This window comes from Delphinapterus leucas, chromosome X (assembly GCF_059928025.1).
Source record: "Delphinapterus leucas isolate spDelLeu-1000000601 "Yukka" chromosome X, BTC_Dleu_Yukka2, whole genome shotgun sequence".
Lineage (NCBI taxonomy): Eukaryota > Metazoa > Chordata > Mammalia > Artiodactyla > Monodontidae > Delphinapterus > Delphinapterus leucas.
The window spans coordinates 116,555,809-116,580,270 of record NC_143150.1 but is presented as its reverse complement, the minus strand read 5'-3'; the positions used below and the strand labels follow the sequence as shown (position 1 = coordinate 116,580,270).

The window sequence follows — 24,462 nt, the reverse complement described above, 5'->3', positions numbered from 1 at the left end:
TTGATTAGGAATATACGTAACACACCAGAGTAATAGAAGGACCTGTGACGTGACACCAACCAAATCCTATTTTCATATACCCTTTTTTTTCCCCTCAAGAAGTGGACAATCTACCAAGGTAGAAAGGACACATGGTTTAAAGATGGTGGAGGGTGGGCATGACCAAAACCTAGCAATGCAAGGTAAATAGAAAAGAAAACACCATGCCTTAGCACAAACCAAATGTGTTACACAAAGTTGAGCTCGCCGAGATCTGGGATGCTAAAGGAAGGCTTGGAGAAAAAAAGGAATCAAAGTTAAGGTTGGCCTTGAAGAGCAGAAATGCCAGATATAAGTAGGGGAGGGTGTGTGAGAGACATTCAGGAGGTGCTGACACAGCCTCAGAATGGAGACAACCAGAATGGCATTTTAGAGCACAATTTAGGGAGCTCATGGGGGTACAGACTCACAGAGTGGCCATCATATCTGTGTGATCACAGAATCTTCGGGAAAGAATCCAGACAATGGCACCCGTGCATGACTATCCTTATTCAATACCAAATCACGTCATTTCACAACGTTTCTGTTGAAATCATTCCATTTGTCTATGTCAACTCAACCGTTATGTATTATCCTTTCAAGGAGCTTTTTATAGGATTAGAATGGTTAGGAAGATTCACCATAAGCCTGAATATAAATAGTCACAGGATTTGTAGCGTGGGGTCCTTTGTGCTTGTCTTGAATAAGGAACCATAAAATGACCTTCTTTCTCCCAGAAATCACAAGTCAGGAGGGAAAGACCAAGGGCTCGCACCACAAATGAGCAGTCCCTGGCGTAATCCCTGACAGCGCAGGGCAGCTGGGCCGATTCCATTTGATTCAGTTTGACAGTATCTAAAACGCTCCTGTCCCCAGTAATGAGTGGCTCCAGCCCGAGATCCCTGAAGGAAGCGCTCCTGATGTGTGGGATCGGCAGGCTGCCTGCTGGGAAAACAGGGGTGTCTTCACCTCGCCACGTCCCCACATGCCCGCATCCCTGTCACAGCACAGTCTGAGAGGAATGGCCAACAGGGAACCAGCAGACGTCTATCCTTAGCCTCACGGGGCGCAGAGGAGCAGACAATCAAACCACTGCTCATCGCCTGGGGGGTACACTTCCCATTACAGGCACCACGGAGCGGGCGGGCGTCTGTCCCCAGTAGCAGAGAGAGCTGTTCGGTGCTATTTCTTCCTAAAGACTGCTGCTCTGGTTGCAAGATTCAGGCTGGTGATATGAGACAAATGATCCCCAGCCCCACACTATCCCTCTTCAGCGAAATTCTAGTTCAACTTCCTGCATAAAGATGATGGCACTGCAGCCCATAGTGATTACATTCACTCATGAATGGATGGATGGATGAATGAATGCATGGCAGGGAAATCAATTGGGGGAAATCCTCCATAGGGGCCTATGCAGCCCTCATTCCCCCACAAAAGGAATCTTCCTTCCTGTGAGGAGCAAAAGGGACCAGGAGACCCTGACTATATTGCACACTGTTCTTAATTAGGTAACACCACACTCAGGTCTGTGTGACCCTCCCGATTCCACCAATATTTAATGAGCACATATTTTGCACTGCCCTAGGACTTCGGGACAGATTCACTGGTGAACAAAACAGATAAAGACCCTATCCTTGAAAAGCTTCTACAAGAGTGGAACATACAGAGTCTGCACACTACCTGCTTAGAAATCAAGTTGCTTATGTTTATGTTTCTATATTTAAAGAGAGAAATGCATCCCTTTGTAATAAAGTGAGAATTATGGATGTTACCAAGGGCTTATGATTTCTTTCCCAAGGAAAGCATTAAAAGGGGACAGACACCTACCTTCTCCCCACCAACACATACTCATCAACAGGCTTCTGCAGGCCTTGGCTCTAGGTTGAGAACAAACCCCTGTGTTCCTCGGAGAGCAACCCAGCCAGCTCTGGAGCCCATGGCTGTGTTCCAGGAGAGAACCCCACCTTCAGCCCAGAGCTGGGAGCACGGCAGCTTTACATGGTAGTGTTTGAGAAAGAAAGATGCAGTAAAACCACTTAAACAGTTTGTGTCTGTGTGCCCTGCAATTCTTAAGTCTTCACAATCACCAGCCTCTAAGTGGTTCAGGGCCCAAGGAAGTAGTTTCTAGTTCTCAGCCCTGTTGCAAGTTGGGGAAGAGGCTGGGTGAATTTCAACAACTCCACCTCCACCCAATCTTACAAACATTATCTACATCTGTAAGGCACTGAACAGGATGCCTGTGAATACAAAGATGACCTTGCTGTCTGGGGTACCTAACTACCCAGAATACAGACACACCTATTTTATTGCACTTTGCTTCACAGTGCCTCACAGATGTTGCTTTTTTTTTTTTTTTTAACAAATGGAAGGTGTGTGGCAGCCCTGCATCGATCAAGTCTATCGACGCCACTTTCCCAACAGCATTTGCTCACTTCGTGTCTCTGTGTGACATTTTGGTAATTCTCAAATATTTCAAACTTTTCCATTATTATTATATTTGTTACGCTGATCTGTGATCAATGATCTTTGATGTTACTACAATGACTTGAAAGCTCAGATGACAGTGAGCATTTTTTAGCAATTAAGTACTTTTTAGTGAAGATATGTACATTATTTTAGACATAATGCTATTGCACACTTAACAGACTACAGGATAGTGTAAATATAGCTTTTATACACACTAGGAGACCAAAAACTTTGTGTGACTCACTTTATGGCAATATTTGCTTTATTTCAGTGGTCTAGAACCCAGCCCGCAATATCTCTGAGATATGCCTGTAGTTCCTACTTTCCACTGTTGAAGTTTTACCTGTCAACTGTACCAGGAAGGGGAACAAGATTCATCAAGTCTAAAGTCTACTTCAGGGTACAAGCAGCAAGACAGAAAAATCCATTTAAGGGTTGCTACAGCTTTTTACATCCAATTGCCCTTTGTTACCCAAACCTCAGTCAGAAGCACACTGGAGAGGCGGGTGTGAGGGAGGAGGGAACACGGGGGAGGGAGAGGCACACAGGCAAATGGAGTCAGCTTCATTGTTTCAAGAGCTGTTTTACCATTCTTTCCAAAAAGAACAATGGACAAATCAAGCTCTAAGGAGAGGCCTACATCTCAACATCACTAAAATTTTCCTCAAAATTTATTCATACTTGGTAAGTTTTATGTTTCTGGGAATGTATCCATTTATTCTAGGTTGGCCAATTTGTTGGCATATAATTGTTCATAATAGTCCCTTATGATCATCTATATTTCTGTGATATCAGTTGTAACCTCTCCTCTTTCATTTCTGATTTATTTATTTGAGTTCTCTCTCTCTTTTTTTCTGAGTGAGTCTAGCTAAAGAGTTGTCTGTTTTATTTATCTTTCCAAAAAACCAGCTCTTGGTTTCACTGATCTTTTCTATTGTCTTTTTAGTCTCTATTTCATTTATTTCTGCTGATCTTTGTTATTTCCTTCCTTCTACTAACTTTGGGCTTAGTTTATGCTTTTTCTAGTTCCTTGAAGGCATTATGCTAAGTGAAATAAGTCAGACAGAGAAAGACAAATACTGTATGATCTCACTTATATGTGGAATCTTAAAAAAAACAAAAACAAACACATAAGACACAGACTCATAGATATAGAGAACAGATTGGTGGTTGGCAGAAGCAGGGGGTGGGGAAGGTGAGCAAAATGGGTGAAGGGGGTCAAAACAAATTTCCAGCTATAAGATAAATAAATCCAGAGGATGTAATGTAAATAATTACCAATACTATACTGTATATTTGAAAGTTGCTAGGAGAGTAGGTCTTAAACATTTTCATCACAAGAAAAAAAATTGTAACTATGTGTGGTAATGGATGTTAACTAAACTCACTGTAGTGATCATTTTGCAATGTATACATATATGAAATCATTTTGTTGTACACCTAAAAGGAATACAATGTTATATGTTAATTATCTCTCAATTTGAAAAATGTATTCAGAAATAGTTAAATGAGAATTTCAATACCAGTCCTTTTTCCTACCTGTGAGAGGTAGGGGAAAGCACTTTGGAAAATGTTTTAAACTAGGAAAATATCAAGATAGTTTTTTAAAGTTTTAAAAATTGAGATATAATTCATTTAAAGGTACAGATCTTAATGGTACAAGTCGAAGTTTTGACAAATGCATACACTCGTGTAACTCATAGTTCTACCAGCATACAGAGCATTTCCATCATTCCAGAAAATTTCCTAGTGTTCCTCCCCCGTCAATCTACCTCCAAGCAACCGCTAATCTGATTTCTATCACCTACGATTGGTTTTGCCTCTTTTAGAACTTCATGTAAATGTGTTAAGACATAGTTTTACCTTTTGAATATTGCTGAAAAAAATACAATTTGTTTTCAGAAAACATCCTTTTCTACTTGTGGAATTAGTGGGAGAAAATATTTTTGAGGGAACCACTTCCTGAAGTCATAAATACCTACATTATTTTCTATTTTTATTGCTTTAAATAACCATCCCTGTTGATCTGGGGACATGGAAAGCTAGTCATGCCAACTATAAACAAGTGTTATCTTGCTTCTAAATGCCTGAGCCAATATTTTCCCCCAATTCCTATGTCCTTCATTGTCTAATTACCTCTTCCAGGCAGGGCCAGAACATTCCATACACACAGGAAGTTGATTTTTATCCCCTCCCCTTATTCTTTTGAGAATAAGCCTATTCCACATGAGGGGGTCCCTCAAAAGAGAAATCTGTAGGGTCATCTAGAGGAAAATGACTTAAGAAAATATATATACGATTTCTATTTAGGACCTAAGCAAGCTCTGTCCAATGAGACACAGCAACATCCACGATTTTCCTGACAGTGGCAAGGGTTTCTGGTAGGGCTCTTACAGACATTCTTCAGCAGTGCTTGAAAGTCCTGTCCTTCAATACAGCTATGGGCTAGTCTACAGGTCCCCAGATTCCCAAATGACTCTAGGCTATCCTTACTATCATTCCAGCTTGAAAATATGAGCAAATGATAAATCAAGCCAGAAAGATAACCTTTCTGATGAATCAAGATCCTGAAGCTTTATCCTGTAACTATTCCCTGGTGAGTGAATTGTCTATGGGGACGCGTTCACCTTAGAACAGCCACACGTAAGGAAACTTTGAAGGGGGTGTTCCTTTAAAAGTTCAGTGTGCAGACGTAGGGAATGGACTTGAGGACACGGGGAGGGGGAAGGGGAAACTGGGATGAAGTGAGAGAGTAACATTAACATATATACACGACCAAATGTAAAACAGATGCTAGTGGGAAGCAGCCATATAGCACAGGGAGATCAGCTCAGGGCTTTGTGACCACCTAGAGGGGTGGGATAGGGAGGGTGGGATGGGGACGCAAGAGGGAGGGGATATGGGGATATATGTATATGTATAGCTGATTCACTTCGTTATACAGCAGAAACTAACACAACATTGTAAAGCAATTATACTCCAATAAAGATGTTAAAAAATAAAAGTTCAGTGTGGGCAGCAGTGTCATTTTTCCCATCTGATTGCATCTGCCAGCTCCTGCTTCCTGTACTCCACACCTGCGCCCAAAGCTTCACAGGTCATCCCCAACCTCAGAGCAAAGCTGTACTAACGTCCTGCCCTCCTTCCTCGGGACTAGCCCAGCGCCTTACACAATACAGCTGTGCTTGCTGAATGAATCCAAATACTCCTCACCTTCCACATGTCCAGTTGAAATGTCACCTATTCTAGGAAGCATCTTCTTCCCTCTCACTGAGTACCTTTGTTTTCAAATTCCTCTCTCATTTGTCAACACCATTATTTGCCACTCTAACAGTATCTCAGGTTATTAGTCACCTTCTAGTTGAGTATATCTTACCCTCCCCGACTATACCAAGCATGTTTCAAAGCAGAGTTCTGTTCAATAAATCTTTGGATCTCTATAAGCACAGTTTCTCTTACCAAGTAAGCACTCAAATATTTGATAATTCCCATAGCTATGCCAATCTATTATAAATACATTTAAACTTGCAAAGATGTTACTTTTACGTGGTTGTCGCCTGTTTTGTATGCCAATGATTCTAATCTAATCATCGTTGCTTCAAAACGTGGCTTCCGCCTCCTTAATATGAACGTTCTACCATCTCTGTGCATTAGGAAATCAGAGATGTACACCCCAAAGTTATTTGGAAAAATAATTGTACAGCAGCCTGGGCTCTCTAGATTATCAAATTACAATTTAAAAAATCTTACATTAATGTTATCTTTTTTTGAAAAGGGATACAAACCCTTCTAAAGCAAAGGGTGCCTTAATGGGTAAGAATTTAGGTGTGCTTTGATCACCTATTAATTAATCAGCTTTTAAAGGAACCTGACTTCCCCGTCAAGCTTTGGGCAAGCACAAAACAAAAAGGCCTCCTTTTGCACATGCGAGTTCTCAGAGTTCTTACACCAAAAATGAAATGAGGATAAATTGCCCATCCACACACACAGAGGTTGTCTGATTGAGTTAAAAGTTTTGAAGAATTTCAAGGGCCTCTTTAACTCCTGCTGAGAGAACCAAATCTCTCTCCATGGCACAATAAGTAAGATGCCTAAGTTTCTAGGAAATGCAAGTGACCTTTCTTTGCAAACGACAAGGCCAAGTTAAGCTCTAAGTCAGAAAGTGAAGTCTTCAGTATCTAGCCAGCCTGACTGGGGACCACTGGGAAATACCTCAAAAACTAACCACAAAGAACAAATAACAGCCAGAATCTCTGAACACCCCTTGGGCCACCACGAGGAGAGACTGGATGAGACCAAGCTCATCTAGCACAAGAGGAAACGCAGCGCCTTTCCCAGGCTCTAGACAACATAGATAGGAAGAAGAAGAGGTTTCAAAGCACTTTAAAACAAAAACCAAACCCCAACAATAGGCCAGCAAGCCAGTTTCAAAACTTCAGCGGCCCTCAAATGCCACTTCTCCTGGTAACCCTGTCCATGTGCCATCTCTGTTCTTATCATTAGAACTTCGCCTGCATTGATCAATCCTCCCCACGCTGGACAAAAATGTCACAAGTGTGTATTTACAATGATTTCCTTAAAAATGCCTACAGGGGATTTAGCCTGTTAGCTTTCCTTTTGGATTGGCAGCCCAGTCCCATTAAGTGCACAGTGACTTTTTTTTCTCCCTGCAGACCAGCCAGGAGGCAGAAGTATGGTGAGCGCTTCCTGAGCGACCTTCACTTTGCTCACCCTACTCATTCCTGGACCGCCCCACACCCTCCATTTCTCCTCTAGCCACGCTGCAGAGACCCATCCAAGCTGAGCTGCTAACTTCTGCCAGAAGGGCTGTTCACCCTACCAAGGGTCAGGGCCGTGTCCACCCAAACCTGTTTCCATCCATTGCTCTTCCTGCTAGCACACAATTTGGTTAAGGAGTACAAAATATGTAGGTTTGAAGAGAAAAAGCTAGTGGTGAGAAGGAATAGGATAATAATTTGAAGGTTTAAAAAAAACGGTGCTGAAACAGGTGTAGAAAAAGACAACTAAAAGAGATTAGGGGTGAGGGAGTGTAGAATTTTAGAAGAATTGTTAACCCTGATTGTTTCACTTATGTTGTCCTCAATCCACTTTAAAGAAACCAGTGGAATAGCAGAGGATGCATCATGGATGCAGAGAGGATAGAACTCAAACCAGCAAACCCATAGTTAAGGGAGATGCCCTGGCTCTACGAGGCTGTGTTGACAAATGGCAGACAAATATACATTTTTATATTTTAAGCTAAGATTACATGTTAAGATATATGTATATCATTTTTTAGGATTCTCTACTTCATTCAACTGTTCTAAAAAACCGGTCCATACATTCAAAACCTTCCTAGGAATTGTCTCTTGGGGTGGGAGGGAGTATGGGCATTTGTGTGTGTATAGCTTTGGAATACTGTAGAATTAATCTATTAATCAATCAATAAAAATATATATACACACCTACACAATACGATACGTTATATTTTTATTGACCAATAGATTGATTCTATAGTATTGCAAAGCTATTACTATGGTCTTATCTCAACCTGCTCCTGTGATTTAAGGGTTTTTGTTTATTTGGGATTTTCGTTTATTTTGTTTTTAGTCTTCTGTGGAATTAGACAATAGCTACTCAATGGCATTTATATAACACCCATTGTAAGAGAAAAGGGCAGATTTTATATTATACAGTGACAATGGCCCGGGATCTGCAATATGACAAGTAAATTTCAACAATAGGGAAATTAATTTTTGATGATATAATTTAAAAAATATGGATTAAAAGGTAAACCTTTATGTTTTGTTTTACACAAATAGCATAGGCTACACAGTTAATTTTCCTTTTTCCTGCTTGAAGCAAGCCCAGAATGAAGCCTAGCACAGAGCTGGCAGGGATGGAAAGGAGGCGGGGACCGTAGACGGTGGTGAAGTTCTTCTCCCAGGCAAGGAGAATAACAGCCCTGCAATCATTCCTCTCCTTTAGCGACCCTCGTTCGGTTTCCCTGGAGCCAACAGGCAGTTGAGAATGGGCAATATTTCCCAGAAATTTATTAATAATCTTCCTCACCTTAATTTGTATTTCTTAAAATATTATTACAACATTAAAGGAAAAATCATCTTCTATGACAGAACCATTTTCAATTCTGGGTCCCTTTCCATTTTTGATCACATGCACAAAGATAGATTTTAGATGACTGTATCCTACTGTATGCAAATCTGTGGCTGATATATTCATTTATTTTGGAAAAAAAACTTTTCATACTTCCATTTATTCATTTACTTATTCAATAAGCATTTATTAAAGAATATGTTAGGTTTCAGGCACTATTCCAGGTACTATGAATATAAAGATAGATAAAAACCAGATCCCTACTGTTGAAAAGCTCTCAGGTTAGTGGAATGTAACATAATTACAACGCACAGTATTGTAATAAATACAGATTTAAAGGCCTCTGCGTTTACCATATTAATGGCTTCACGATCTTCTAGCTGGATAATATGACTTAATTCACACAACTATTCCCTTTCTTGATGACTTTTCATTATCACAAGCATTGCTGCAATTAACATGTTTCACATATTTTTTTTCTGTTGACCATTTCCATGGATAAATTCCTAGGAGTAAGATTACTGAGTCAAAGGGTATTAATTCAGATTTGTATAGCTATTGATGTGCTTGTTAAGTAGCTTCATACAAGGATCATAAAGATATACAAAGTCACCAGTTCTTCTAGGCATTGCCAAGTCTTACCACTAAATCTGTTTTAGGATTTTCAAAAAGAGGTACCCGTTATTGTCTTAATTTGATTAATTGATAGCAGGGCAGAACATTTTCTCATGGTTAAGATTTTTATTTCCCCTTGTGGGAGGTGTGTTTATAGCAGATCTATCTATACTTTACCATTATTATAGTAGCTTTCTAAAATATTTTCATATGTTACATATAACTTTTCATCTTAATTTATTGCAAATTTTTTTCCTGTTTGTTGTCCTCTTTGTTTAGCTAAACTTTCTTCAAATCATACCAAAATTTTAAGTCTCTTTTATTTTTAGTCACAACTGTTTATTTTTTCCCCTGGAATTTCTTCCATGGTGTCAGTCTCATGAACTGTGCCCTTCTACCACTGGCACAAATGTTCTTCTCTGCTGTGCATTCATTTTTAACTCATTCAGCTTTCAACAAATGTCTCCTATGTGCCCTGCTTGGCACCAGGAATAAAAAAAATGGTGAATGAATGACATACTAATATAAATTATCCAAAGCTGGGAAATAGGCCAAAGGGGCCACTGCATGTCCTCCCAGTATCACACTGGGAGCCCCATTAACTGACCCTCTAGGGACAGGTATCTGCTTGACACACTATTTATGAGATAGTTTACAACTCTGTTAGTGTAGATGTTAACCGGTAGAAAACCAAAAGCAAAACAAATGAGTCTTGTCAGATAACCATGAAAATAAACTTTGACCAGCAGAGATGCAAGAGATTCATCCCCTAGAAAAGATAACCTCAGAGGTTACAGTTTCACTGCCCTGCAGGACGCTGTGTAGTTGTGCATCTAACTTAGCAATCTTAATCAAGTTTTTTTCTCTTTCAGTCATTATGAATACTTTGCTCTTTCGCCGTTCTCTTTGAGCCAGCCTTACCAAGAATCTTGCAGGTGCCCTCATTAGTGAGTTAAGTAAAGCTTTGATGCATGCTCACTTCATGTTTATATGAGAGTCAAGAAACCTGGCTGCTAGCATCAGCCCTGCCACTTCTACCCACATCATAGTTCACTTAACCCTTAACCTCCTCCTTGACTTCTGGCTTCCTTTTTGGGGGGGGGGAAATCATGGGTTTCTGTAAGGTTGAATGGTATTCAGGAAACCAAAGCAATTGGAAAACTGTACTTCTACATGCAGATACATGTGTCGAATCAGAATGAATGATCAGATGCTAAGTTCGAAGCCCAGGATCCCCCAGGCCTGAGGGAGTGGAGCCTGAAAAGCCCGTGCCAGTGTCTGGTGGGACACTTCACCAGCAGGGCTGGCTCTGAGCAGCCAGGACCACACAGGAACAAGGTTATGTAGTGCAGTGGCAAGAACAAGGGTCTCTAGCCAGGTGGACCTGGCTTCAACCCTCAGCCCTGCCTCTTCTAGGGTCTCTTGAGCCTCTTTCTTTTTCTACAAAATAAAGTGGTTACAATGAGTGAACGGGCCCATGCGTAAAGAACCTTGTCACTCCTGTCACATACTAGGTCTTCAATAAATGCCACTTCTTTTTCCCTCCCTGCTGGGTGGCAGGCCTCTCTGGAGGAATTTCCTCTGGAAGAGACTCAACCAGGTGATGTCCAAGGTCTCTTGAGCTCTAACGCCCCCCACAGCAAGGCCGACCAGCCAGGGGTGGGTTCTGAAAGCCCATATGAGCCCACCGCGCCCACCCGCCTGGCACACGTACCTCTCCTACCACCTCTATGATGTCGCCAACTTTCAGCTCAAGCTCATCATCGTTCTGGGGCAGGTAGCTGAACGCCACCTGGCACCGGCGCCTCCGTCGCTCGCCTGCATGGGAAAAGCAAAATATTCAGACACAGCTCTTGTCTCAAAATTAGATTTTAAAGAGAGGCGTCCTAGGCATGCAGGCAAATTAAGCTGACTTGTTTCACATATGCTCTCTGGGACACGGCTAGAGGCATGGCAGCTCTGGTCTCTGAGAGAGGCAGGAGAAAGCAGAGCAATGCTTCTTGGTCTTTTAAAAGCTGCTGGGTCCGAAAGGCATGGATATGAGAAACCGATCCATTGTGCAGAAGGCAAAACCCCACCCCTGAAGCGCTGGGGCACAGTGTTGCCTTAAACGGTTTTCCGTGGATAGGGCTTTGTATTTGCTGCTGGTGACTTTTAATGAAAGCTGATGTGATATGGTAGAGGAAAAAGAATGGTCTGCTTCTAATGCTAGCAGGGCAGAGGAACTTTTTCCCAAACGTGCAGAGGAAAAGATGAAGTACCCTGGCCTTCTTCTTACTAATCATCACCCTTTTAACATGCTGGAACTCAGGCTGATAAGCAAGGGCTGATTTACATTTCAGCCTCCTCTTGGCACCATTTCAAATGTCCCACAGGAGTTCAGCAAATCCACTTTTGTCCTCTTCCCTCTGTCCCAGGGGATCCATTAACAGGATCGCTGGCTGCTTACACAGAACCAACCCAGGCACATCAAGATAAAAACCAGGGCCACACTTCACTTGACTGAAGGACCCTCAAGGTCACAGCATCTCACTCACCCAGTGTGGCCCAACAGGGAGGTCCTGGCTTAGAGCAGTTCAAGTACAGATGCAACTGTCCACGCCACAGACATGCACTGTGGGAGTAAAGAACACGCATATGGTGTGCGTGTGACGGGGCTCGGGGAGCGGCGGGGCAGAGACAGACAGACGGCAGTGGAGGCCCAAGCTGGGAAGAGGTGGATAAGAGAGAGGAAACGAGACGAGCGGTGCTCAGAAGTTTGTCATTCAAGGCTGACCACTTCACCTGATCCCTTCCTGCCACCGCATGGCCTTGAAAACCAAAGGGATCAACGACTTCAAGGAAACACATTTAGAAATGCTTACATTATTTTTGGATACTGCCTACAGGGATTCTTTTTCTTTTCTAACCTTTCCCTGAGAAAGCAAGTCCCCGCAGGAGTGATCACAGACCACACTGAGACCCCCATGCAGGGTGACATCATACAAAGGGACAGCCCTTTGCTACATCTGACGTGCTCACTGATCAATATTTATCAAAAGCCAGTGGCCTAGTTCTCTCTGTTCCATCTTTTTTCTGCCTGAACCTCACTAAGGAAGAACAGAGTTGAACAGAGGGAAGAGGGCAGAAGTTCAGAATCAATATCTCGTCTAATCACATCTTTGGCGACGACGTGAATACACTCTACCTCTTTGTGCGAAATCACGAGCTGGCTGGTCTCGATGAGAACAAATGCAGAGCTCTCAGGCCAGTTCCCAGGCGCTAACTGCACTGTCAGCGGGCAGAGTAAGGCAGCCCAAGGCTCTTCCAGGGACAGAGGGCTCACCCCAAATAGCTCTTCCCAGGCGGGAAGTCAGGAAGAACGGTCTCCAGGGTAAAGAACTCCACCGCTATTCCCTGGCTTCCAACACAAAGGAAGGGAAATCAAGCCCTCTGTCATAAAGGATACAGATTGCTCATTCTAGCCAAGAAAGCCTCGATGACGAGGTGATCTCCGCACCTGTCTCCTACCCCCTGTGACTCCCCTGCCCTCATACACACCTCTTAAGATGAAGTTGTATAAATCTTTAAGAGCTTTACTTGTTATATGTTACGTTCAAAACAAACTCTGCAGATACAATCTGAACACGAAACAAGTAAACATGACAAATGTCTGAAACTCGACACTCATAACCACAGAGGTCACCAAAGTCCTGACCAAAGTGACTTAAAAATAACATGTAAAGACCTACTGTTAGCTGAAGTCATAAAACTTAGTTAAATGTAAGTTCGTATCTTCACAGAACCCTCTGTAAAAAGTAGCATCTAACCCAACACTACACAAAGGGTGAAGGAGAGGCGATATATCCTTCGAGAAAAGACTAACCCAGCAGAGTCAGGACCTAGAACAGAATAATATTTCTCTCGAACCAAATCTTTCCATCAGAATTCTATAACGCCCTGTCTGGAATCAGAAAGAACAGCACACTTACTAATCTCTCTCTGCCAGGCTAGTCAGTATCTCCCCTTTTATTTTTTTATTATTATTATTTTTTTGCGGTACGTGGGCCTCTCACTGTTGTGGCCTCTCCCATTGCGGAGCACAGGCTCCGGACGCGCAGGCTCAGCGGCCATGGCTCACGGGCCCAGCCGCTCCGGGGCATGTGGGATCTTCCTGGACCGGGGCACAAACAAGTCAGTATTTCTTAACTACCTCTAAGGTTATTCAACTGGTGGCACAAAGACCTATAAAGCACACTGTCAACGTACAAGACCAAGAAAAGTGAGCCCGACAGGGAGGTATCCAGAGGTCACTGGTGGAAAAGGTCACCTGACACGACCCCAAGCAGAAACAATTATTCCCTCCGACACTGGGATAGTTTGTGATCTTTTCTAAAGCACCCCTGATACCCACCACCCTAACTTATCTTGCCAACCACATGAGTTAAAAAGAAAAGAGCCAGAATGAGCAAACATTTTACAAATGAGGCAAGTAGGGCTCAGTGACTTACCCGAGGTCACCAAGCTAGTAAGTGGCAGTATGTCCTTGGCCTGAGTTCAGAGCTCTCACTCCAATGCTGGATGAACCCATTTAGTTCACACCTCATCCCAAGTTCTCTGCAATCTGTACTTAGCTGCTTCCCACAACACTGCATAACACAGCCTTAGGGCTTCTCCACGGCTTTCACATTACAGATAACTTCCAAACTCCTGCACTGCTGCTTTCCAGTCCTCGACTTCTGCAAATTACTGTTTCAATCTTGTTTGCCAGTTCCACCCAATGTAAAACCCAGTTCGGGGGGGATATTTGATGTTAGGAGACACTGCATTTCAGTGGCGTCTGTCCATCTTAAATTTAAGGGAATTTAAGGATGTCATTTGCCATTTTTTCCTTTCTTGGTATTTCACTGATGTTTACTAGTTGGTCTTGACCTTCCTTGAAGAGGTATGTAGACAACAATGTCATCTCCTTTCAGTAGCTGGTATAAACTGGAGGAAAAAAATGCATGACTTGCCCAAGGCTGTGGTTCAGAATCCTTTCGTTTAAGCTACCACCCTCACGCCCAGAGCCCCATCCACATGAACTCAAGTTTTAATACATTTCATTGGGCTTTTTTCTTTTTGCCACTGTGTGTGTTTTTCAGGCAGGACCACTTAGCTCCTTACACATAACTGAAAGAAGTAACGGACACGAATTTTATGGACATACAAGCAAATGTATATGGGCACATGCACATGGCTTACCAAAAAAAAGTATGACTGAGGCAGACTTCATAAGGCATACTTGACACGTCTCTCTACCGCCATATTGTATGACGGCCACAAAATACACATGCATGAACGTGCATTCATAAAGAGGAACATAGGCAAACACAGGTGACAAGGCAGGCACCCTCAACTCCCTCATTAGATCTCATAACCACCTTCCATTCATGACCAGCTTTGTTTAATAAAATAGTAACAGCTAACATTTACTGAGCACCTACTGTGTGCCAGAGACTACTAAGGACTTTATATGCATTAGTGCATTTAATTCTCACATTGAACGTCGAGGGTAGATCTTGGACCCTCCCTTTTACAGACAAGGAGACAGAGGAGGCACAAAGAGACTGAGTATTTTACCAGAGGTCTTACAGCTAGAAAGTGCTAGAAGGGTCAGGGATTTCAAGTCAGGAGATGCAACTCCAGAGACTGCCTCCCCTGTCTGACTGTTCTTAAGAAGAATCCTCGGCTATGAGTCTTGAGGCTGCAGAAGGGACTAGCTGGGCTAACATGGGACATGGTTAAGTTGTGAAACCAGGAAGTGACAAACCACAAATCAGGAGCGTTTCCTTACAGCTGCTGGCAACTGGAGCCCATATTTTAATGAAATAAAGCTGGTTGGATGGGGCGGAAATGTCGTATATTCACATTCTCTAAAAATGAAATAGCAGACACTGCCAAGGATGCCATGACCCAGCCTCAGGAACAGCACACACATCTATATTTTAGAGCCTTCCGGGGTCTTACAACAGCTGAAAACTTTACTAGGTCAATTCATTCAATGACCACAAAAATATAACAACAAATAGTGCAGTGCTTGAGAAAAACCTTTGGGTACACTGAAAAGTTTCAACACTCATACAGACTATGTTTTTTTTTCATCCCACATCCTCCTTGACAGAACAAGAGTATAACTAAGAGGGTTGATATTTCCAAGAAACTCACTAAATTAATCAAATGGAGCCTCACCACATGCCTAGGAAACACAGCAGTATCCTGATGTCATTTTACAAAAGAGAAAACATTTATAAAATCAAAGAGGAACATCAGAAGAAGCCCCTAATTCTCAGGGTTACTTCTGGCATTTTCTCCAGACATGGCCTGGGGTCCACCTGGGTCAGAATGTTGACCTGCAAGGCAGACCTACGGAACTGCACTCTCTGAGGTTGAGGCCAGGGGCCTGCATTTAAACCTGACTCCGCAAGTGACACTGCCCACAAAAATCTAAACCTCAACAACGAATCAGAGCCACTAATTACACGTGAGAACAGGAAAATACCTTGTTGGGAACAAGTGGTCTCCCTTTGGAGGACACTAACCAGTGGTTCTCAATCTTGGCTGTACCCTGAAAGCACCTGGGGAGCTTCCATAAAACTCCCCATAACGTCCTAACAGCAGCCCCTAAGGAACAAGGTCTCCATAGAAAAATGGCTTCTTCCAGGGCTGGGGCAAAGAAAATACAAAGTGAGACTGTAATATGTGGTTATGACAAAATTAACGAAACACTCTAAGGCTTGAGGGGTAATTTGTAAAGGACACAAGGCTCAGCTTGGTAGGGCTTCCACTGGCCAAATCTGGGACAACAGCAGCATGTACTAAAGGATTTATTCATTTCAAAAAAATTCATGAGCCCATAATGATACATTCACTAGGTAGCTAGGTTGAGAGCTAGCTAGATGGATGGATAAGATTAGATAGGTTTATGGGCCAAGACGGGAAAGCTCTTCTTTACAAAAGAATGTCAACTAATGCATGTAGAAATGATAGAAACACACAATCACCATTTTATAACCATCATGGCAACAACTGTTTCTGGCAAGAATCAATGGTTGCTAAAACCACTGGGTGAAATCCTGTTGGGGATTAGGATATTTAGAGAGTCTCAAAGTATCTCCCCACAGATTATTCATTGATTACAAAAGGAAATGGTCCCCTGAGTATGGAGAAACCTGGCAGACACAGCCTCAAAGTTCATGTCATCAATGATGGGACAAATTAATATCAGGTGTCTCCTTACGTGATGCACTGAGAAGGGCTTAACATCCCCTACAGAACGCTCCCGCCCAAAATGTTTAACTGAAATCTGACCGTGAAGAAACATGCAAATCCAGATCACGCAAATCCATAATGAGGGACAGTTGACAAAAACTGACCTGGTTTAAAAAAAATCTTTTTAAAATCAATATCGCATAAGATTTTTTAAAGGTTAGGGGACTGTTCTAGATCTTAAACCAGTAAAGAGATTTAACAACTAAATATAATGCAATCCTTAACTGGATTCAGGGTTTCTTGTAAAGGTTATAAAGGACATTATTGGAAGAAATGGGGGAATTTGGATATGGACTAATACTAGATAATAGCATTATATTAATGTTACATTTCCTGAGTGTGTTAATTCTATTGCAAAAAAAAAATTCTATTGCAGTTGCATAGGAGAATGTCCTTGTTCTGAAGTATTTAGGGATGAAGTGTCTTGATATCTATAATGTACTTTCAAGTTGTTTAAGGAAAAAACAAAAGGGATGTGTGTGTGTGTGTGTGTGTGTGTGTGTGTGTACACATACATACAGACACATATGTATACACATATACATACAGCGAGAGAAAGAGAGAGAGAAAGCAAATGTGGCAAAATGTTAACAACGGGTGAATCTAGATGGGTGTCCATTGTACTATTGTTACAACTTTTCTGTACATTTGAAATTTTTCTAAATAAAATATTTAGGGGGAAAAGGAAAAAAACCAGATGCCTGGGCCCCTTCCCTAGATTCTCTGAAGTCACCAATCTGGGGTGTAGCCTGGGCATCTGAATTTTAGGAACTCCCCAAGTGATTCTAGCATAGAGCCAGGGTTGAGAGACATCTAGACAGGTCAGTTGTCAAAAAATAAATGGGACTCTTCCAGACCATGCTATACAGGCCCTATATTTGGCTTCTCCCCAAAGGGGAAAAAAATCATACTTATTTGGCCATGTTATCCTAATACATAACCCAGGTGAATGTTGCTGTGCTGGGATTTTTATTTCACAGGCCTTTGGGACAGTTGTAGTAAGCAGTCTCTAGCTCTGGAAATGTGTTCCTGGGGCCGGGGGATGGAAAAGATGGTAGTCTCTGCTATCGTTAATTAGCAAACACTGCCAGGGGTGCAGCAACTCCCCAAGTTACTGAGCAGCATTCCGGATTCTTGAAGAAGCTGTTTTTTGAGTCGGAAACATCAATTTATGCAAGGGGCCAGGTTTCCTATTTCAGGATGGAAAAACAATACAAAGCGAACTAAATAAAAGTGGAGAATCACCCATTTTACTCAGGATATCCAGTACATTCTGGGTGCACGGGAAGAGAAAGCTGAATCACTGACTTTGTGGACCCAGCATCATACCTTTTCCTGGAAAAATTCCCTTGCATCACCCTGTTTCCAATGTAATGTAACTCAGACGAAGAGGGGGCCACTTCAGAGGCTGATGGCATGCCAGGAAAAAAGGAACTCATGGTCTTTCCTTACAGACCTCTCTTGGCTGTGGCTGGACTGTTGCAGTGGAAATGTACGGTATTTAATTAACCAGCACTGTCTGGTCCCTGGAGACGCGCCTGCTCGATTCTCCAAGGGATGTGTATCATCAACATCTTTGCATGGCAGAAAACAGTAAATCCATTTGCCTTCTCCTTCAAAGGCAAAGTTCATCTGAAAAGAGGTTACAGCTATGCCAGTGCTCATTTGCTCCCAGGTCCCACCAGAATACAGGAGGAAAATGTAGACCCAAGAGGGAACCAGTTAGTAGGGCCTCTGAGTCACAGGGGACAGGGAGGGAGGTGGGTGAAGTCAAAAGTCACATAAGGAAAATCAGCTGAATCTTGGAGATGAAGGAAATGAACATTGACTAGGTGTCTGCTATGTGCCAAGAACCGTGCTAGGCATGTCGTGTGCGCCCCTCAAGTCCTCACACCAGCACTGTGAGGTTAGGGGTGCTGGCCCCATCTTGATGGATGGGCCCAGAAAGCCTGGATAACTTGTACGAGGCCCATGAGTAAAATAAGTTGTGGTCTGCAGCCCTCTTCTTCCACCAACCCAAGATAATACCAGGAAGACAGAGCGGGAGTGTGTTTCCGGGGGACTTTGGATACCAAGCGAAGGATGAGGGCTTAATTTTATGAGATCCTGCCCAGAGGAGGTTTCTGGGCAGAGAAGTGACAGGAAGATGTGAGGAGGACAGTGACCTAGGGAGAAGTGGCTGATGCGAAGGGGTATGCAGAACAGCTCGGGGGCGGGAGCCTAGAAGCAGGCAGAGGGCCCAACAGAGGACAGTGAAAGAGAAAGCCTGAAAAACGTGGTGGGAGGAATGAGACACGCAGGGAAGGGAAGGCAGATACACAGTACCATCATCAGGTGATACTGGGGCCAATGACCCTTCCTTACTTGTCTTGGATCCCAGTACCTAGCTCAGTGTCTGTTAGAGCAGACATGTGATCCATTCTTGCTAAATGGATGGACGAATGAACTAATGAGCGCCTAGTCCACATTCTGTGGACTGTGAATCTCTGATTTTGTGAACACAAATTCCCAAAGGAGCACTGAAGAAGGACCAGAAGGGTGGAGGAAAAGAGTTAAAGCCTCAACTCGATGTTAAGCAGGGTGCCCATTAAAGGCCAATGCCAAAATGGTTAAGATGCTATATTTTATGTTATGTGCCTTTCACCAATTAAAAAAAAAAGCCAATGCCACCCTGACCTATTGCAGGGATGGGAAGATGGTGGCCCCTGTAGTCTTGCCACTGTGCTGAAGGTGTCTTGTTCTCCACTAACACTGTAGCCCGACGCATCGGTGATACTAAACAGTGCCTGAGATACTCCTAACTGCTCCCTTCTTCCAAATTTATGGTCCACTGTCAATTTTACGTAACAGTAGAGCAGGGCTAGATCCCAACAAGAAATGATGTATATTTGATTTTAAACTTAGTCCTCTTTAAGACAGAAAATACTTGTTTCAAGTAGGAAGAAATGTATGTGTAAGCATGTTCAGGGCAGCATTTCTTCTAATAGCAAATGCATACACACACAGAGACCCACACAGGAAACATCCTGAAGGTCCACTGCGAAGGAATGGCTCCATTAATCATGGTTTATCCAGGCCATGGGAAACTCAGCAGCCAATTAAACCAGGCAAGCAGCTCTGTGCGTACTGATGTGTAAAAGGTGCCCATCGTACATTAAGTTAAAAGACCAAATCACATAATATGTATATGATCCCCACATTGCAAGCGCATGCACGCTTGCGCGTGCGCACACACACACACACACACACACACCCCACCTCCCTCCCTCCTTAGCTCCCACCAGGGACTCTTTTATTTACTCCTATTATCCAGGACCTATCAAGAGTATGCATTCAACAAATGCTTATTAATGAATAAATGGATTCATTCAACATTCAAGTGATATGTTAGGACCTAATACAATTAAATGAATGAGAGAAGCAGAGTGTGTGTGCACGAACACATTTGTGTAGGCACAAAAGATGGTATGGAAGGGCACACACACACATACACTCTCTGCCGTTGGGGCCCCTTCTCTGGGTTCCTCTAACAACAATTGCTTTTCTCTAGCACCGCCTGCATCCCACTGTATTTGAAATATCTCCAAGTGTCAGTGTATGTTTTTCTCCACTCCTTCAGCTCTGACACCTCTCAGCGCTTTCATGCACACCTTTTTCAACAAATGCAACTCATTTACCAACACCCACATGTGCCTCACGAGGGTTCTGAGGATGCTGTCTCATCACGAATGCCCACTCGCCATCAATCTGTGAGCCCAGGTGCCAGGTATCTAGAAACAGAGGGAGGGACGCAAATCCCTGATCTTCCCTCAGTCCTAGAAACTTCAGAGTCTAATGCCTTGTTTAAAGAAGCCACTGAAAGCAGTCTTAAAATCAGCCAATTAACACACGACCAAAAAAAAAAAAATCAAGTTTCTACTGCAAGCGAAATACAGAAAGGGGCCATCCATTTAACAAGCTGAGTTTCTGCTAAGAGGAGCTACACATGGATATTTTCAATATTAACGTTGTCACCTGATATTTCCATAGAAGCCACATAATATAATATGGGCGCCAGGGGCACAAAGAACTCCTTCAAACACAATGGCCTCCACCTCAAACTGACTCATAAAACTGGTGTGAATTAGCTGTCTGAAAGGAAACACGAACTCTGATTTTCCGGCTCATGGACACGTGGTTCATAACGATAGCATTAAGGCACATAAAGAGAATCCTGGGTCTCACAACACCGAAAAGACAGATAACCCAGTGGCCCCAGCACTGCGACCACACCGTGCAGCCCACTTGAGCTCTCAACCTCAGTTTTTCTCATGTATAAGATTAGAATGATGAGGGCAGACCTACTTTACGGAAGGGCTTGCTGCCACCTGACTCCTGCCCTTTTTTCCACTTGTCTTCACATGAACAAATACGCTAAAAGGCAGCCTTGTTCATTATACCAGTTCAACCAATTTTCTTTTTGCCAACCTTCCCTTCCCAATAGAGTGAGATAAAGGAATCACACTGGAAAACAAACTCAGTGGCGTCTCTAAACATCCTCCTGGTTTTCCCCTCTCCTTAGGCTGGTCCCAGGGTTTGGTTTGCTCTTTCAGCACAGTCCTTAATCCAAATGACCAGGCCCACAGCAGACCACACTGGGGGACACTTCTCCAAAGCATCCCTGGCTCAATTCCCCCAGCCCAGGCCGCCATCTCTCTGGGGGAGGGAGTCTGCATGTTCAGAGGAGAAAATCTGATACATAAAGCACACTGCTTTTCTCTGCTTTAGCAAGGCTGATTTGGGCAAAATGCCCAAAAGAATTCAACATTATTTATAGAGTTTTGTTTGATCTCCTTTTACATGCTCCATGCAGAGTCATTCAAGTGAAATAAGAATACAGAATTTCAAAGGGAAAACTGAAGGAAAATTCTAAATATAAGTGATTTGTTGAGCATAAATAAGATTTCTCCTTTCTGTCCAACACACTCCTTCTAACATCTCTATTTTTAAAGGCCTTCTCAAACTTTGTTGCTGACAAATGGACCTATGAGATCTCTAACTTTTACAGCGAAGCGGGAGGCAGAGGGAACAAGATGAGGGGAGAGTGAGTGATGGGTAGCACTCGCGTGCACGTGCACAGTAAGAACAGAAACAAAGGTCTAGGAAATCCCAGAAACCCTCATCTGGGGTCCACCTCTCTTGCCTAGAGAATTCTCAGGGGAAAATACCCACCATAAACAAATCTGGAGTATCCCAGTTCTCAAAATCAGTACCAAAAAATGGCCCTGGGAGATTCAGAGAATGACAGAAAATTCCACGTATCTTTCTCTTTCGGAAGTAGGGGAAAGATCTTTATTGCAGGTAATCAAAATGTTTGCTAAATTCTGACTCATTTTTAATATAGTTTCCTTTCTCATCCCTATCAGAATAAAGAGGGGGGAAGTGTAAGTTTTTATAAATTTTCTTGATGCAAATGGGGGTTTGCATCCCAATTCCTTCTTCTGTATCCAAAAGCAGAGATTCTTAACTGAGGTTTGTGGATAGATTTCAGGGGGTCTCAACACAGATGGGAAGAAAATTACATCTTTACTGTCACTACCCTCTATGTGAAACCTGGTCTTTCTTTCCACTCTGCATATAGACAACAAGCCACACTGGGATTAGCAGCACCTGTGGATTTTATTTATTCCCTATTATGTGGAGAGATATTTTCACTTCACATCATGGTCATTGCAGCTACCTTGAAATATCATTTACCCTCATCCCTACTTCAAAATTATGATCGCTTCAAGACTCACTGCTGGATCTTGCTATTTAATGCATGAATAAAGGAATATGTATTGCTTAAGTTTTTGCAATTTTTTTTTTTTTTTTTTTTTTTTTTGCGGTACGTGGGCCTCTCACTGTTGTGGCCTCTCCCGTTGCGGAGCACAGGCTCTGGATGCGCTGGCTCAGCGGCCATGGCTCACGGGCCCAGCCGCTCAGTGGCATGTGGGATCTTCCTGGACCGGGGCACGAACCCGTGTCCCCTGCATCGGCAGGCGGACTCTCAACCACTGCGCCACCAGGTGGGAAGCCCAAGCTTTTGCAATATTTTGATACCTGTACTTCAGTATAACTGTATTCATTTGCAATCCTATGTATTTTATTTTATTCATTTACAAACTTTATTCTGGGAAGCGGTACACAGGCTTCACCAGACTGGCAAACAGGTTCCCAAGCAATTTTTTTAAAAGTTAAGAACTTCTAATCCCTGCTCTCAAGATTATGGTTTGCAAGGAAACTCAAAGGTGCAAGGGGGAATTATACACACACACACACACACACACACACACACACACATAAAATAAAGCAGTAAACATGACATTTGGACCCTGTCTGCCATAATGTTTCACAGGCTTTGGAGCAGCACATCATGACAGAAGAACCACATTGGGTGGGCTTCCCTGGTGGCGCACTGGTTAAGAATCCGCCTGCCAATGCAGGGGACACAGGTTCGAGCCCTGGTCCAGGAAGATCCCACATGCCGTGGAGCAGCTAAGCCCATGTGCCACAACTACTGAGCCTGAGATCTAGAGCCCACGAGTCACAACTACTGGAGCCCACGCGCCTAGAGCCTGTGCTCCGCAACAAGAGAAGCCACTGCAATGAGAAGCCCGTGCACTGCAACGAAGAGTAGCCCCCGCTCACCGCAACTAGAGAAAGCCCATGTGCAGCAACAAAGACCCAACGCGACCAAAAATAAAATAAATAATAAAAATAAATACATTTAAAAAAAAAAGAAGAACCACACTGGGCAACTTGACAGGTCCTGATCCACGAACAGCCGTGTGGCACAGTGTTCAGGAGGCTGCTGGCCAAGTGCCCTCTTATTACCCGGGTCAGTGGCTGGCGAGAGCCCTGCTCTGTCATCTGGCACCTTGGCTCAGCTGAGCTCAACGCCCATTGCTCCCTTCCACGAAGGCCAGCACAGCTAATTTGCAGACTGCCACCTGCCACCGCCTCAATGTCCCCCCTCCAACCAAGCCCTGCGTTTCTCTCCTTTTTCAAACCAGTAAAGTTATGGAAAGCATCACAAGGTCCCCCTGCCACACCAGGATAAAGAGGTCACTTGGGCTTCCGTGCACCCACAGAGCTCCAGATACACCTCTTCCTCCCAGCCCGAGTCAGCTGCACTGTCTTCTCTGCGTGCGTGTACCCAGTGCCGGCTGGGCAGTCAGTGCACGAACGTTCCATGAAGGGAGGGAAGTTTGTGCCAATGTTTATAACTGCACAGGATTTGCTTGGATGCGTTGCCTGGCTTCCACCGAGGTCCCATCTTTGTGGTATCACTGGAGGATGAAGGACCCTAAGGTCAGCAAGTCCAACTGAGACCAGAGGCATCTGACCAGTTCTTAAAAAAAAAAAAATTAAAATCCAGAAAAGAGCAATTCCACTTTTACGAAGCTATGCTCCAGATAACTTACATGAAATGTACAAAGGTATATGCATAATGCTCAGTGCTACATTGTTCAGAAGAGTGAAAAACCAGAATCATCCTAAACGTCCTTCAATTAGGGGACTAGTTAGTCAAGTCACGGTGTATCTACAGGTGGACTATTAAACAGTGGCACTGCTCTAAACGACCGTTATGCCAAGAGTTCCAAGATTCTCTTCAACCTAACATCACGAATTGCAATACACTATAAACAACACGATGCTATCTGTATTTTTTTTAAAACACCAATATGCCTGTATCACTATGTGCTTAGATTAGGTCGTACCATGTGAAATTGACACTTCTGTGGTCAAATCTCTGCAATTTCTTATGGTTCATCGCAATAGACATGGGTGGAGATCTTCTGAGGAGTTAACCACGAGCCAGGTCTCCTCTGGGGAATATGAATGAGGAAAGGGATTTTAAGTTACTTTTTGACTTTTGTTACCATGACATTCCTTTACTGATTTTTCACACTGAGCATGTATTATTTTTATAATAAG

The 24,462-nt window shown here is 43.2% G+C and overlaps 1 protein-coding gene across 5 annotated transcripts in view; it reads right to left on the bottom strand.

Annotated features, from left to right (window-relative positions):
* Positions 1 to 24,462, bottom strand: part of SH3KBP1 (SH3 domain containing kinase binding protein 1) — a 343,295-nt gene that overhangs the window by 152,925 nt on the left and 165,908 nt on the right. For all 5 annotated transcript variants that reach the window (XM_030763169.2, XM_030763171.2, XM_030763168.2 and 2 more), the window contains one exon: positions 10,928 to 11,031. In XM_030763169.2, the coding sequence (XP_030619029.1) occupies positions 10,928 to 11,031 (104 nt within the window). The remainder of the gene's footprint in view (positions 1 to 10,927; positions 11,032 to 24,462) is intronic.